Genomic DNA, 14692 nt, shown 5'->3' with positions numbered 1-14692 from the left:
ATGGGTTGTGTGAAAATGAATTGGAGAGAAAAAGTATTTATAAAAAGGAGTAAAATAAATATCAAGAAAAAAGGGTGAAAGACCATTATTGGCCAACAACACAATTAAATGAATTTTTTTTTTTTTGTATTAGTAAAAATATTAAAACCGGAAAATGCAATGCGATGCTCACTTGCGCGCTCAATGTGTGGGTGTCATTTTCACTGACTGCGGGGGAGGAGGGTCATCTCTCCCTTTTTCCCTCCACCAATCTCCTCCTGTTGTGATGCTCGAAAACATCCATGTCGCGTATTTCCAAATGTTTGGCGTCAACTATGCGTCTGAGAGAAAGAAAAAAAAAACACTGCGCGTCTGGAAAAGCTAAAAAGACGTGCTTGCTCATTTTTATTGCAAAATAACATGGAAGTTTGTATAGTTTTTACCCGAAATAAATTTTGGTGAGAAAGCAAAAATTGTTGGTATAAACTTCTTGTGTTTTAAAAGGCATTCCAATTAAGTTAAGGCTTAATACTTTATCGAAATCAAAAAATTTAGAAGAAAAAAGCATTTACTATATAAGCGCAAGAGAGATAGTGAAGCAGCTGCAGCTGCATAAAAACAAGAAATGTAGAAGCAGATATTGTTGTTATTCCCATTTTACAATACTAAACTGATTATGGATTTAGCAGTGTCACCCTGTTGGTTTCATTTACATTGGATATTTACAACATCATCGCGAACCCACAAATTAGCACCCAGGAAACATAAGTAGAGGCAGGGAGAGAGTAGCATCATATCTTTAGTGCTAAAATGCTTCTTCTGGCTTCAGAAAATTGTGATACTCCAACTGTGTCATCTCTCCGCCACTCCCTGGCTCGAATTTGCAACGGTAGAAGCTACACGCACATCCACCAACTAGTCAATTTGACAACCATAGATCTTTATTTCATTTAAACCTTAACAGTTCACACAATTCTGAACTACTCATCCTTTCTTCCACATGAGGGAAAAAATATAATGTTGACATATGTTTAGAACCCAGTCTGTCCAGTTAACAGGTCAAGCCAATCCAACAAGTTTAGCCACTTATTAATACTATTAGGTGCCGATCATGATTATCCATCTTAGTTGTGAGATTATTTTAGTTGGATGGGATGGCTATGACTGATTATCATCGTGACATTCAATCTCATGAATCAAACATAATACATATTCAATCATGAGATATAATCTTCAAACCGAATGAGCCCTTAGAACAGAAACAGCCCTATTAGAGGCTGTGATTTACAGAAGCCAGGTCTATGACACTGGTGTGTAGCAGATGCATGTAAAGCTGGAAAAATAGGAACTTCCAAATCAATGAAGCAGTACTACTGTGAGTTAAGTAAAACTGACCTTCCATCCAAGCCAAGAATTACCACTGTATTCTTCTGGTGTCCAAAAGCAACAATATATTGATATCCTTCAGGTAAGCGAAACTGAGCCACTGACCATTCTGAGCTGAAATATTTCGGAAGGACTCCTGCCAAAACAAAAGAAAACTGATTCAGGCCCAGAAGTGTGCAAAGGAAGGCAGTACATACTTCCCACTTCCTCATGAATACCAACTAGCCATATTCTCATGAGAAAAACAGGTCCAATTACTAGCCAACAACCATGAAATGGGGAAAAACAAACAAAATCAATGCTTTAATGATTTTATAAAAACATGTAAGCTTATAATTGTGTTTTAGGAATTCGTGTTCAATCTTTCATTAGTGCTAGTAGTTGTGGATAAGAATCCAATCCAATTTCCTTCAGAACTCAGACAAATTGATAGCAAGCAATTTGCAACTCCCGAATAAAGTAAGAGGCTGCAATATTTCATTTAATAAGAGTGTAACCCAGCATTATTACCTTTCATGAAAGACAGTGAAGAGCCTGGTGTCGTAGCAGAAGGGTTTGTATCAGGAGGGCTGTTTGACCTCTCGCTGCCGACATTCCCAGAATTGACCTTAAGGCTGAAAACGTGAACAGTGCCCTTATCACTTGACACTGCCAACCATTGAGCTGTGGGTGAGAATGCCACACTATATATTTCTGCCCTGTCTGCACCCCTTCGGACCTGCAGCATATTACACGTGGGCTCTTCTTAGATCAGTTTTCCTTGGATGGAGCATAAAACACAAAACAAAATGATCAGGCTCCAGCCGCTCAACAAATAAAACAAAAAAAACTGAATCCGAATACAACACCTTCCCCACGTCATACCTATAGCAATAGCATTGTCACCAACATACTAACAAACAAGAATATATGAACAAACAGACCTCTCAAAAGAAAGAACATCAATATGAAGATTAGACAATAGCATACTGCCATACTCTAATCCATTCGATGTTAGCTCATGAGAAAAAACAAAGGGGCTACAAAATTCACACTCTGCCCATATTCCCACAGCAATGTTATCTAAATTGCTATTAGCAACCAACTCAAGACCATGTTTTTGATGTAACCAACATTTACCTTATCGATGCTTAAATAAATAGAGGTATCAACAAATAAAACAACAAAATACCTCCTGCAGCAAACTCCCGTCGTGTGTGTTATATATCCTAACAAGCGTCCCCTTGGTGCTAGCAGTAGCCAGCAAATTCCCATCTTGAGAGAGGGTAAAGCACGCAATTCTGGAATCATGAGCATTGATGAATTTAGTCCTCTTTGAAGCGTAATGTTCCACCCTGACCTGCCCCTTCTGCAGCCCTGGACAAACCAGCACAAACGATCCTGCAACCTGCGACACCGCGCAGAGTCCCTTGGGGTTCGCAATAGTCTCAATTTGATGCAACAGCTTCAAATCCGCGAAATTGTACACAAAAATCTTCTGCTCGAGAACAACAATAATTCGATCCCTCCGAAGCCGAACCCCGCGCACTTCAGACCTGAAGGACAGCTCCCCGATACACCTGCTCTGGTGGTCGTCCCAAATCATGACCTTATTCAACGGATACTGCGGCGCCTCGCCACCGCCGACCAGCGCAAGGATATTGCACCGGAAAAGCATCTCGACTGCGCCAACTCCCCCGCCGTTGCCATCGAAATCGCGCCGGAAGATCTCGCGGAAGGGGTCGCAATTGAAAATTCGGAAGCCACGATCGGTGCCGGTGGCGAAGCAGCCGTAGTCCTGGTTGAAGGAGAGGTGGAGGAGCTTGATCGGGGTAGGGTTTGGATTGGGGCTGAGGGCGGCGGGGTTATTATTGTTGGCGGAGGCGGCTGAGGGATCGCGGTCGTCGGTGTCGGGAGCGGCGTCGTAGGAGGATCCTCCGTCGTCCGGCGGCGTCTCGGGGTGGAGGCGCTCCTGCTGCTGCTCGAGGTAAGGCTGGAGCATGGGGGAGATGAGATTGAGGTTAGGGTTAGGGTTTGGGTGAGTGGCGATGCTTGAAATTGTAGCCATGGCGGTGGCGGGGACTTGGATGGAATTTCGGGAAAAGGGGGAGGAGTGGATTCGATTTGGGGTTGGATAGGATCGAAGAGATGAGAGAGCTTAAGAAGGAAGGGCTGAAATGACTGTTGACGCCTTGGGGGATTTGAATCGATGGGGGGCAGAAAAGGTATTTTACGGGGACAAGAAGGGAGAATTGTCACTGTATTCGATTCGTTAATTGGAGGGCACGTAATGTAAAAATTAGACTAAAACGAAGAGCGACGTGGCATCTCCCTTATCCTTTACGGGTCGGACTTTGGGTTTGGGTTTGGGTTTGGATTTGGGTTTGGTTCGGATTCTGTTAACCATTGTAGATGCCTTAATCAATTCAGTGATTCCAAAATGTTTATATCTAAAAAAGGGTTACTTTGTTGATTCATTTATTCATCGAAAGGGAGTAGTAAATTTATAACACATTTATCATCATTGGTTTAAAACTCTCTTTTTTTTATAGTCTCGGGTTTGGATCCAAAATCAGGAAAATAAAATAATTCGGATGTGGTTGTATGCGTAATACTCCGATTAGTGTTTAACAACACAACTAACAAATTAACCAAAAACTACACTTAAATTACTATAATCATGCATCTCCAAATTCAGACAAATGTTTTCCTCTTTTTGGAGCTATCACGAACAAATTGTTTTTTAAGTTTCTAGATAACAAAACTAGATAGATAGAGCAGATAACAAAACTAGAAAGAGTTAATCAGATTACAAAACAGGGGTTGTTGCTATAATAATGAAAAATGAGAGGAAAGCATCAACGAATCTGACTATATTTATGAGGACGAAATCGCAACTGCTTCTTACAAAGCACTTTGGTTTATTTTCGAAAATGCTTAAAGAGCATATTCGCTTGGCTGTTTTCACACACACGACACGACACGACACATGTATAGTATTCTAACAATTATTGAGATTGAGGATCAATAACTTTTGTTAAAGAGTAAACATAGAACTTATATGCGAAACTATCTTAAAATTTGTTGATTTGGGGTGAAGTCGAAGTCAAGGCTGGACCTGGGAGAAGTGTGAGCATAAAAAGATAACTTCATTTTTCACCTGCACCTCTTTCCTGTTCCAACAGACAGCACATCATCAGAGCACCACTCATAACAAGAATTGTCAACAGCATAGTCGCAAGAACAGAAAGTGGAATCACCAAATCATGACAGGCATGGGATCCAGGTTAAGTCAGACTAAAGTACACTAGTGGATTAAATTAAAACAACAAAGCATCTACGACGTCTTATTTTAACTTGGGAAGAAACAGAAATATACACTCAAGGTAAGTTGAGATGCCATGGAATTGAGGGTGTGTATTAGAATCGAAGCCTTCAATTCCAAATTCATTGTTTGGTACCAACCATAAAAATGCTTAGATTTGTAAGAATTCCGATTTCATATTCTCTCAATTCTACAATTTGAATTTCAAAGCCATAAGTAAATATTCAGAGTTCCAAATACTTATAACATTGGGAACCCTCCCAAATACACGTTGCACACAGTACACACAACACACATGATGCACACAATACATATACAACACACAACAGACATGTTGGGATTTACGCACACAAGGCTTTCACACACTCAATAAGATCACACACACACTCACTGTTGTATGAGATCACACAATGCAGAAAACACACACACTCACACTTTGAGTATTGAAGATGATAATCTTGGAGAGAAAACTGGAAAACTCTTTATTGATTAAACTCTATTCTAAACTACATACATGGTGAGCTATTTAAAGCTCTATAATCACGTAGCAACTGCTACTAACTAACTACAAGAAGAATCAAGAAAGCAAGAAGAATAACCGCTACATCTCGGCTAACTAACTGCTGCTCCAACGGCTAGTTCGGCTAGGTTGCTTCTACCTTCTCGGTTCAAGACCGAGCTCCTTCCTCGTTCAATACCGAACTCATTCTCGGCTTGCAACCGAACTCTTCCTTCTCGGCTTACAACCGAACTCTTCCTTCTCGGCTCATTCCAGCTCAACGCCGAGCTTTCATACCGAGCTTCCATACCGAGCTTCCTTACCGCTGAGCTTACCGACTTCTGCCTTCTTCTTCTTCTTCTCCTCGGCTAGTACTAGGCTAGTTCCAGCTCGGTAAGCCGAGCTTACCGAACTCCTTTCTAGCCGAGCTTCTTCCAACTGAAATGAGCACTCCATTATTACAATTCTCCACCTGAGGGCTCATCTCAGTTCTTGCACAAACATTGATCCATTTCTTGCAATGATCAAACTTGTCTCTACCTAGAGACTTTGTTAGCATGTCAGCCGGATTGTGCAAGGTGTTAATCTTAATCACCTTCACTCTCCCCTTTTCAATCTCATCTCTAATGAAATGCAACTTTATGTCTATGTGCTTGCTCCTTTCATGAAAACCCGGATGTTTAGCCAAGCACATAGCTGAGCTGCTGTCACAATGAATCACCATTGTCTTTTGGTCAAAACCAAAGTCAGAAATCACTCCCTGAATCCAAAAACTCTCCTGTACAGCTGCAGTGAGAGCTATATACTCTGACTCTGTTGTTGAGAGAGCAACAACACTTTGCAACCCTGACTTCCAGCTGATTACAGTTCCAAACATGGTGAAAAGATAACCTGTTTGGGACTTTCTGTTGTCCAGGTTTGCAGCATAGTCTGCATCACAATAGCCCTGCACAACCTCCTCAGATTCACCTTCCCAGCCATTGAACACAATCCCCAGTCCTTAGTTGACTTCATGTACCTCAATATCCACTTAAGAGCATTCCAATGCTCCTTCCCCGGGTCTGCCATGTATCTGCTAGTCACTGAGATAGCATGAGCCAAATCTGGTCTTGTACAAATCATAGTGTACATAACACTTCCAACCACACTAGCATAAGGGATAGCCTCCATCTCACCAGCCTCTTGCTTAGTTTTAGGGGCTTGTTCCTTTGATAGCTTAAAACTCTGGGACAGAGGAGTTGATGCAGCTTTTGCATTTTCCATTTTGAATCTCTGCAAAACTTTCTCAATATAGTCAGTTTGCAGCATCCACAGCTTCTTGCAACCTCTATCTCTCTGAATATGTATGCCTAGGATCTTCCTTGACTCTCCTAGATCCTTCATTTCAAAGCTTGACTTCAGATCTTGTTTAACTTTCTGAATTTCTGTCATAGAAGGCCCTGCAAGTAGCATATCATCCACATAGAGTAATAGGTAGGCAATGGGAGTCTTGCCTGCCTTCTTGATGTAGATGCAATCATCATATTCTGACTTGGAGAAGCCAATCTTCTTCATCTGTGCATCAAACTTCTTATTCCACTGTCTAGGACTTTGCTTAAGTCCATAAAGACTTTTCTGTAACAGGCACACCTTGCCTTCTTCCCAATCTTCACATAGCCCTCTGGCTGTTCCATGAAGATAGTTTCCTCTAGATCTCCATTGAGGAAGGCTGTCTTCACATCAAGCTGTTGTAGCTCCCAGTCAAGCTGATTCACCACAGCCAATAGAATCCTAATCGAAGTGTGCTTCACAACAGGTGCAAACACTTCATTGAAATCGATTCCCTCCTGCTGTGTAAAGCCTCTAGCCACCAGCCTTGCCTTGAACCTGATTCTGTCTTTATCAGTGGTTTCTACCTTCTTTTTAAACAACCACTTGCAACTGATCAGCTTCCTCTCCTTTCCATCTGTATTCAGCTTGGATTTGTCCACCAAAATCCATGTTTTGTTCTTGAGTAAAGACTCTATTTCCTCATTCATGGCTTCAATCCATCTTTCTCTATCTTTACTCTGCATAGCTTCTTTATATGTGAGTGGATCTGCACCATCAATACCTTCAGCTGCACACAGAGCATAATACACCACATCAGAGAAACATCAGAGAACTTTGTTGGTGGCCTTGTTTCTCTTCTAACTCTGTCCCTTGCAAGCTGATAGTTCTGATGGAGTCTGATATAGACTCACCAGCCTGGTTGCCCTGAGTTGGAGCCTCTTCTTTATCTGAATCAGACTCACTCCCTGAGTCAATGACTCCACCTGCTCCTAGGCCAACCCCCACAGGCTCCACCTTGAAGAAATCACCCTCATCTTCATTGGAGTCCGGCTTATCTTTCAGGTATGGCATCTGATCCTCCAAGAACACCACATCCCTACTCACCAAGACCTTCTGCTTACCGGGCTCAATACACCAGAGCCTATATCCCCTTAACACCCCTCTGATACCCCAGCAAGATACATTTCAGAGCCCTAGCTTCAAGCTTACTTTGCCTAGCATGAGCATAGGCTGCACACCAAACACCTTGTATTTTGAGTAGTCACTGTGAGCTCCATACCACATGTAATCAGGAGTTTCAGATTTAGGGCAGTAGATGGGCATTTATTGATGAGATAGGCTGCTGTATACACAGCCTCACCCCAGAATCTGCTGCTCAAACCAGACCAAGAAGTAAGCACCTCACCCTCTCTAGGATTGTCCTATTCATCCTCTCCACAACACCATTTTGCTGAGGATTACCAGGAACAGTCCGGTGCCTCTTCATACCCTTCTCTTTACAGAACAGATCAAACTCAGCAGACAAGAACTCTAGGCCATTGTCTGTCCTTAAGCATTTAACACTTCTACCCTTCTCTAGCTCAACCTCCTTACACCATATCTTGAACTTTGTGAGTGTTTCAGATTTTTCTTTAAGAATATATACCCACAACTTTCTTGTATAGTCATCAATGATAGCTAGATAATACTTTCCTCCACCAATTGAACACACTGGTGAAGGCCCCCAAAGATCACTATGAATGTAGTCTAATGGGGCTGTAGAAGAGTGAATACCTGTAGGATAGGTGCCTTCTTAGCCTTTCCAAGTATACATTGCTCACAGGGGTCCATCTTGTTGAAATCTCCAGAGATCAGACCCTTCTTGATGAGTTCTTTCAAGCTTCCTTCGGCTGGGTGGCCCAATCTCTTGTGCCATAGCATTATGGAATCATCTGACACTGCATTGCTTTCTCCATCAACAGCCTTAGCCTTCAGATAATAGAGAATATGCTCTCTGTCAGCCTCCATCATCACTGCATCTCCAGATTTCACAAACAATTTTCCTTGACTCATCAATATGGTGAACCTTTCTGTTCCAGCATTCCCAATGAGATGAGGTTCCTCTTTACTTCTGGAATATACCTCACCCCAGTTAGGATCTTTATAGAGCCATCTTGTAGGCTTAGCTTTACCTTCCCTATTCCTTTGATCTGACAAATGTGGTTATTACCAAGAACAACCGTACCCGATGCTTCTTGAAGATCATGAAACCAGCTTCTATTGGGGCACATATGGAAGCTGCACCCCGAGTCCATAATCCACCTATGACTGACCCCACTATCACTGATATTCATGAGTTGAGCCGGGGGATCAGCACTCTCCACACAATCAGATTGATTGTGTCCCTCTGAGGCCATCTTTCTCTTCCATGCATGACAATCTTTCTTCAAGTGTCCAGGTTTCTTGCACCAATAGCAAGCTCTGGTTTCCTTCTGAGCATCAGAACTTGAGGGTTTAGGGCCCTCAAACTTCTTCTTGAAGTTCTGCTTCTTGAACTTCTTCACATTCAAGGCCTCTGCAGCTTGAACATTGGAGCTTGCAGAGCCTCTGTTGGCTGTCTTCTGGAGTTCTTTTCAAGGCTGTATAGACTTCTGCATAGGTGATAGGTTTATCTCTTCATAGATGATTGCATCACTTAGCTGGTCATACGAGCTAGGTAAGGCATTCAATGTGAGAATGGCCTTATCCTCATCTGAGATCTTGACATCAACAGATCCCAGGTCATCAATGATCTTGTTGAACTCCTCTAGCTGCTCAATGATGGACCTATCTCCAGAAAAACTATAGGCATACAGCCTCTTCTTGAGATACAGCCGGTTAGCCAAGGATTTGGCCAAGTAAACTTCATCTAACTTGTCCAAGATCTCCACCGCAGTCTTGGCTTCTTGAACTTCCCTCAAGACCTTATCTCCAAGGCACAGGATCACTGCAGAATGTGCCTTGAGCTGCATCTCCTCCATCTTTGCCTGAGCTTTTTCATCAAGCACTGGAGCCTTCCCTTTCTCATCTGGTTTTGCAAGAACTGCCGCCAAGCCTTGTTGAATTAAGATCGCCTTCATCTTCATCTTCCACAGGCCATAATCATTCTTGCCTGTGAACTTCTCTGCATCAAGCCTTGCTGCCATCTCTGAAACCGTTTGATCCTCTGCAAATCAGCTTCAATATCCCTTTCCCACAGACGGCGCCACTTGTTGGGATTTACGCACACAAGGCTTTCACACACTCAATAAGATCACACACACACTCACTGTTGTATGAGATCACACAATGCAGAAAACACACACACTCACACTTTGAGTATTGAAGATGATAATCTTGGAGAGAAAACTGGAAAACTCTTTATTGATTAAACTCTATTCTAAACTACATACATGGTGAGCTATTTAAAGCTCTATAATCACGTAGCAACTGCTACTAACTAACTACAAGAAGAATCAAGAAAGCAAGAAGAATAACCGCTACATCTCGGCTAACTAACTGCTGCTCCAACGGCTAGTTCGGCTAGGTTGCTTCTACCTTCTCGGTTCAAGACCGAGCTCCTTCCTCGGTTCAATACCGAACTCATTCTCGGCTTGCAACCGAACTCTTCCTTCTCGGCTTACAACCGAACTCTTCCTTCTCGGCTCATTCCAGCTCAACGCCGAGCTTTCATACCGAGCTTCCATACCGAGCTTCCTTACCGCTGAGCTTACCGACTTCTGCCTTCTTCTTCTTCTTCTCCTCGGCTAGTACTAGGCTAGTTCCAGCTCGGTAAGCCGAGCTTACCGAACTCCTTTCTAGCCGAGCTTCTTCCAACTGAAATGAGCACTCCATTATTACAAGACACAAACACAATACATACAACATCACACACACTACACAGGCACAACATATACACTCGCACAAACAACTCAAAATATAGAGAAAAATAATGCAGAGATGCATAATGTATATAAATAAATAAATAATTCAATTCAAAGTCAATGTCAAAATTTGGTTAATTTTTTGACATGCCAAACAAGAATTTGGAATAAGAATACAATTTTATAGTATCAATTACTTAGTTTTATCAAACAAAGGGTTTGATATTGAATTAGAATATTATAACTTCAAATTTAAAGTCCACAGAGTTCCAATTAAAGCCCAATTTCAATTTCATCATATACCAAACATCCGCATAAGAGTTACCCAGACCTGCAGATTTCAAAAGGTGTTAAAGCTAGTGCAAGTCATACCAAGGTGGGCGAATATGTATCAGGTTGCTGACTTCCAGATCAACACTGTCCGACATTCTTGGGTTGAAGATGATAGTGATAGTCCTTGCCTCCCTAGAAAAAGTCTGGAAACATAACCAAAACGTCATTCCGTATATAAGCTATTAGAAGGAGCATGTGTGCAACTTTATCAAATTGTCCATGCCATGATGCAGTTTCTGTGCTGAGAGAGAACTTATGGGAGTTCTCCATGAAGGGACATCTACAGGAGCATGAGGACCTAAGTTTGGAAATATCACAGTAAAGGAAACTGCCTACCAAAATTAAATTACATTTAAAATAGTCTAGTTTTTTAATTCTGGGAGCAAGCAAACCTTTCCATCTCCAACACAAGTACAAGAGCACAGAATCAGCTTTGCTTCGAGAGACCTTGACAAAATTCTAACCGAAATTGGCGTTTCTTCATCTGGAAGCAAATGAATTTTGGAGATCAAGGAATTGCTTGGAAACAAATGGTAGTATGTCGATAATAGAATGTTGGTTCTCACTTTTACCTCTGAAACCAGTTTCTGCACTTGCATTCTTTACGGAATCCGTCTCTCTTTCTTTCTCAATTTGCATTACTTGCTGCAACCTCCTAAACATTCCACCACTGCATGATTTACAACTCAATGTGAATAAAATGTATAGAATCATGATCTGCATTTTAAAGCTCCTGAAATTGAACCACAATAAAAGCACTAGAACCATACCCACCACAAAGGTCTGGGAAAAGAAACATCTAGTCTGTCATCAATTTCAGAGACTGTTCTGAAAGCTTCATGAAATTGGTCTGCCATAGTCCTAGAGATTACTGACTTTATACTTTGAGCTCCCTCCTGCCACGACCACTTTGACAGTCAAGCACGTGAAGGCGTGATACATGGACAAAATGAGTTTTAAAGAACTTAGATAGCCATTCATATAGGAACTACCTCATCCTCAGTTTCAAAAGAATTGTCACTATCTAAAGCCTCAGGCAAATCATTGTCTTCTTGGATGCTATCACCCAATGGAAGCACATTTCTTACAAAAACAGCCTGCTTTCTTCTTCTTTTCTGGATCTCCTGAATCCATGTACTACTGAATGTAAACTGTAGATCCAGGAGAAAATTTATAGAAGAGAGACTAACCAGTTTGGAACTTTCTTCTTGCAGATCACTTCTCTCAAGGAAGCCACCTAGAATCTCAGCCATTGAATGCCCTCTGGTTTCATGATTATGGGGCATTTCAAAGGGAAGTATGTGTTTGTTATGAATGTTCAGCTGAGAGTCAGCCATATTATTGTGCATCTCATCATCAGCTACATCACCAATTTCATCTGCTATAAGGATTTTGTCAGATGATGTCCCTCCATCGCTATCACTTACAACCAAAGATTGGTCTGGTTTATCTGAATGGCAGGGGAATGAAAATTTGACCTTAGCCTTTCTCCGGCCCCCGCCTCCTACAGTGTTGATTATTAAGTATAACATGTATCAGTTAACCAGAGACCTACTAAATGAGAGGAACTGGGACATAATATAGAAAATATTTTTCGTAAAAGCACCTTTGCTTTAGGGGGATTTCGTAAAAGAAAGTACAACACAGTATATATGAATTCTGCTATATAGCTTTTGCCAGATATGCATGACTAGTACCTCTAGTGGATTTCTTTTCCTTCACAAATACATCGTGGTGGCTTGAGGAAGAGCAGGGATTCTCTTTTGACCGGACTAATGCCTCCACTTCACGACTTGCTTCAGACCATGTGATGGCCAAATTTTCTCTAACACTTTTAGAGGTGCCAGGACCAATTTTCTGGATGTGTTACCACTCAATGTTTAGAAACTATGATTGTGAGATATTAAGATGGCCTTCTACGTGTTCAACATAAGTACCACACCTCATAATCAGAAATAATTTCTTCATCAGAATACGAGACCGAAGATATGTCCGGTAAGTAGATTAGTCCTTTATTGGAACGAGCAAGGGTGGCAGAGGCAATTCCATGGTAGTGGTTGGGAGAACTCCTATCATTGAAGATAGGAGGTTCAACTTCATCTTCAATTTCATAAGCTCCTTTTCTCTATCAACAAACAAGATTAGCAATAACATCTTGAATTTCAAAGGATCTATATGATTCAGTCATTGTTGCAGATTATTAGAATTAACTTTGCAGAATATTTTCAGAGTAAGGAGTCTAGCTGTAGGTAGTTTCTTAGAGAGAGCTTTTATCTATTACAGTTAAAGTTGGATTAAGAGTCTTCTTATGTGTTGGAGTCAGCAGTTAGTAGTTATTATAAATAGCTCCTCAATGGAAGAGCAATGTGTCTTGGTATTGGTCTAGGGACGGTATTTATCATAGGCCTCGGTAGAGGATTGTGCTCTTTCTATACAGTTCCTATTTAGTTTACTTTCTGTCTTTCATTTCGTTTCTTTCCATCTACTCCCAGCATCTACTCCCAGCATCTACCGTCATTAATCTATCAATATAAGGGTAAAGGGTCACACTTTTACTTATGTTCCGAACCATTCACTAGAAATCATAACACCAATTGCAGGGATGAAGGTTCAATATTGAAAGTTCAAAACAATTTAACGAATAAGATTTTCGTTTCTTTTCTACAAGGAACAAAGAACTTTCATGTTTACATAGTAGTAAAAGAAAGTTTCTTCAATATTATCCTTTCCGGCAAATAAAATTGGCCAATTATTCCTTAGAGCATATCCGGAAGGTTCTTAGAGTACTAAAACCTGTAGCTTTAAGAGTTTGCGGTAAATACCCCAGGGGATGAGACAGATTCCTCCATAAAGGACTCTGCAGAAATGCATCAGGTAATGCCATAGAGTTTGGGACCCAAGATCTATAATCAATATAAGAAACAAGAAATGAATCACATAAACTACCTCTGAGTATCTCAAGTTGTGAGAGAACCTTCAAATTGCCCTGCCAAAAACCATATTCATTATGGTAAGTGGTAACCTTTCCCAACATAGACAAGAAGATATTAAACTTCAATAGGAAAATAAAGGCCATCCAAACAAACAAATTATGAAATAATTCAATTTTCACAATACATCGTTACACTTTATTTCTGCCATTACAGCTAAAAACGGCAAACTAGGATGTGGAAAAATGTTTATGGATGATTGATCAAGGCATTTACCTTGTCATTTTCATCTCCACCCAAGGATACAGTGTTTCGTATCCACTCACCATCCGGATCTTCATCCTCTTCTGACAGAGAATAACAAAGGAGATAACAGACAAATTTGTGAACTAAATACAGCAAACAAACTTGTTCGAGCATCAAGTTGACCAGACAATAGCATCATAAACTTAACAACAAGCAGAAAAACCTAATGCCAGACAAAAAAAGACCTATTGCCAACTTCGTAGTAATAAAAAAAATTCATACTACTATCAGAACAGAATCCCCCGCCCCCAAATCATAAAACAGAACGTAAACAACAAAATTTACCGAACGAATCAGAATCAGAAGAAAAACGAGAGTTAAAATTCAATAATCTTAACTTTTCGCTTTATTGATATATTCCAACTCTTACCAGATATGCTCTGATCGGAATCTTCATTTTCTCGAGCTTCATCTCCAAACTACAATCAAACTTTATCAGCTGCGGCAACAAAAAACAAACAAATGCAGCCACAGAATATGAAACAAAATAGTAGTAATAGATAAAATTCTCAGCTAATTACTTACGCCGGCAGCGTTCCTCCGCCACATTCGTGTAGAGGTGGTTAATTCGAGAGCAAAATTATGAAAATTCCCCGCCCTAAACTGAAACTGTCTCACCAAACAACTGTTTTGTCGCGCAATGATACAGGTTTTTTTTTTTTTTTGTTCTAGAATAAAACTTAGATTCCGTAAGTGTACTGAAGTTTTTTTTTTATTACAGGTTTGGGAGAGACGCATGACCCTCATGCGTCTCCTTTTAATG

At 40.9% G+C, this 14692-nt stretch overlaps 2 protein-coding genes across 9 annotated transcripts; both read right to left on the bottom strand.

Moving 5' to 3' along the window:
• Positions 1-570: 570 nt before the first annotated feature.
• On the bottom strand, positions 571-3507 carry LOC121790505 (autophagy-related protein 18a-like). Its single transcript, XM_042188702.1, has 4 exons — positions 2537-3507; positions 1876-2083; positions 1375-1501; positions 571-875 (listed from the first exon to the last, which is right to left on the bottom strand). Exons 1-4 carry the CDS (start codon positions 3410-3412, stop codon positions 785-787), a joined length of 1302 nt encoding a protein of 433 aa, XP_042044636.1. The 5' UTR covers positions 3413-3507; the 3' UTR covers positions 571-784.
• Positions 3508-4202: 695 nt separating this feature from the next.
• LOC121790503 lies at positions 4203-14533 on the bottom strand. 8 transcript variants are annotated; one of them, XM_042188698.1, is made up of 14 exons: positions 14455-14533; positions 14300-14348; positions 13900-13970; positions 13640-13679; positions 13516-13550; positions 12636-12818; positions 12391-12550; positions 11884-12197; positions 11686-11817; positions 11468-11589; positions 11266-11363; positions 11086-11177; positions 10733-10836; positions 4203-4517 (listed from the first exon to the last, which is right to left on the bottom strand). In XM_042188698.1, exons 1-14 carry the CDS (start codon positions 14476-14478, stop codon positions 4451-4453), a joined length of 1491 nt encoding a protein of 496 aa, XP_042044632.1. In that variant the 5' UTR covers positions 14479-14533; the 3' UTR covers positions 4203-4450. The 8 variants fall into 8 exon arrangements, 6 of the variants coding, with proteins under 6 accessions (XP_042044632.1, XP_042044633.1, XP_042044634.1 ...); XM_042188699.1 differs by having other exon boundaries at positions 11686-12197; positions 14300-14368; XM_042188700.1 differs by having other exon boundaries at positions 11686-12197; positions 13900-13967; positions 14300-14368.
• Between the last annotated feature and the right edge of the window lie 159 nt (positions 14534-14692).

Source organism: Salvia splendens, unplaced genomic scaffold (genome assembly GCF_004379255.2).
Source record: "Salvia splendens isolate huo1 unplaced genomic scaffold, SspV2 ctg533, whole genome shotgun sequence".
Classification (NCBI taxonomy): Eukaryota; Viridiplantae; Streptophyta; class Magnoliopsida; order Lamiales; family Lamiaceae; genus Salvia; species Salvia splendens.
Note: the sequence above shows the minus strand (reverse complement) of the source record. Positions and strands in the feature narration are given on the sequence as shown.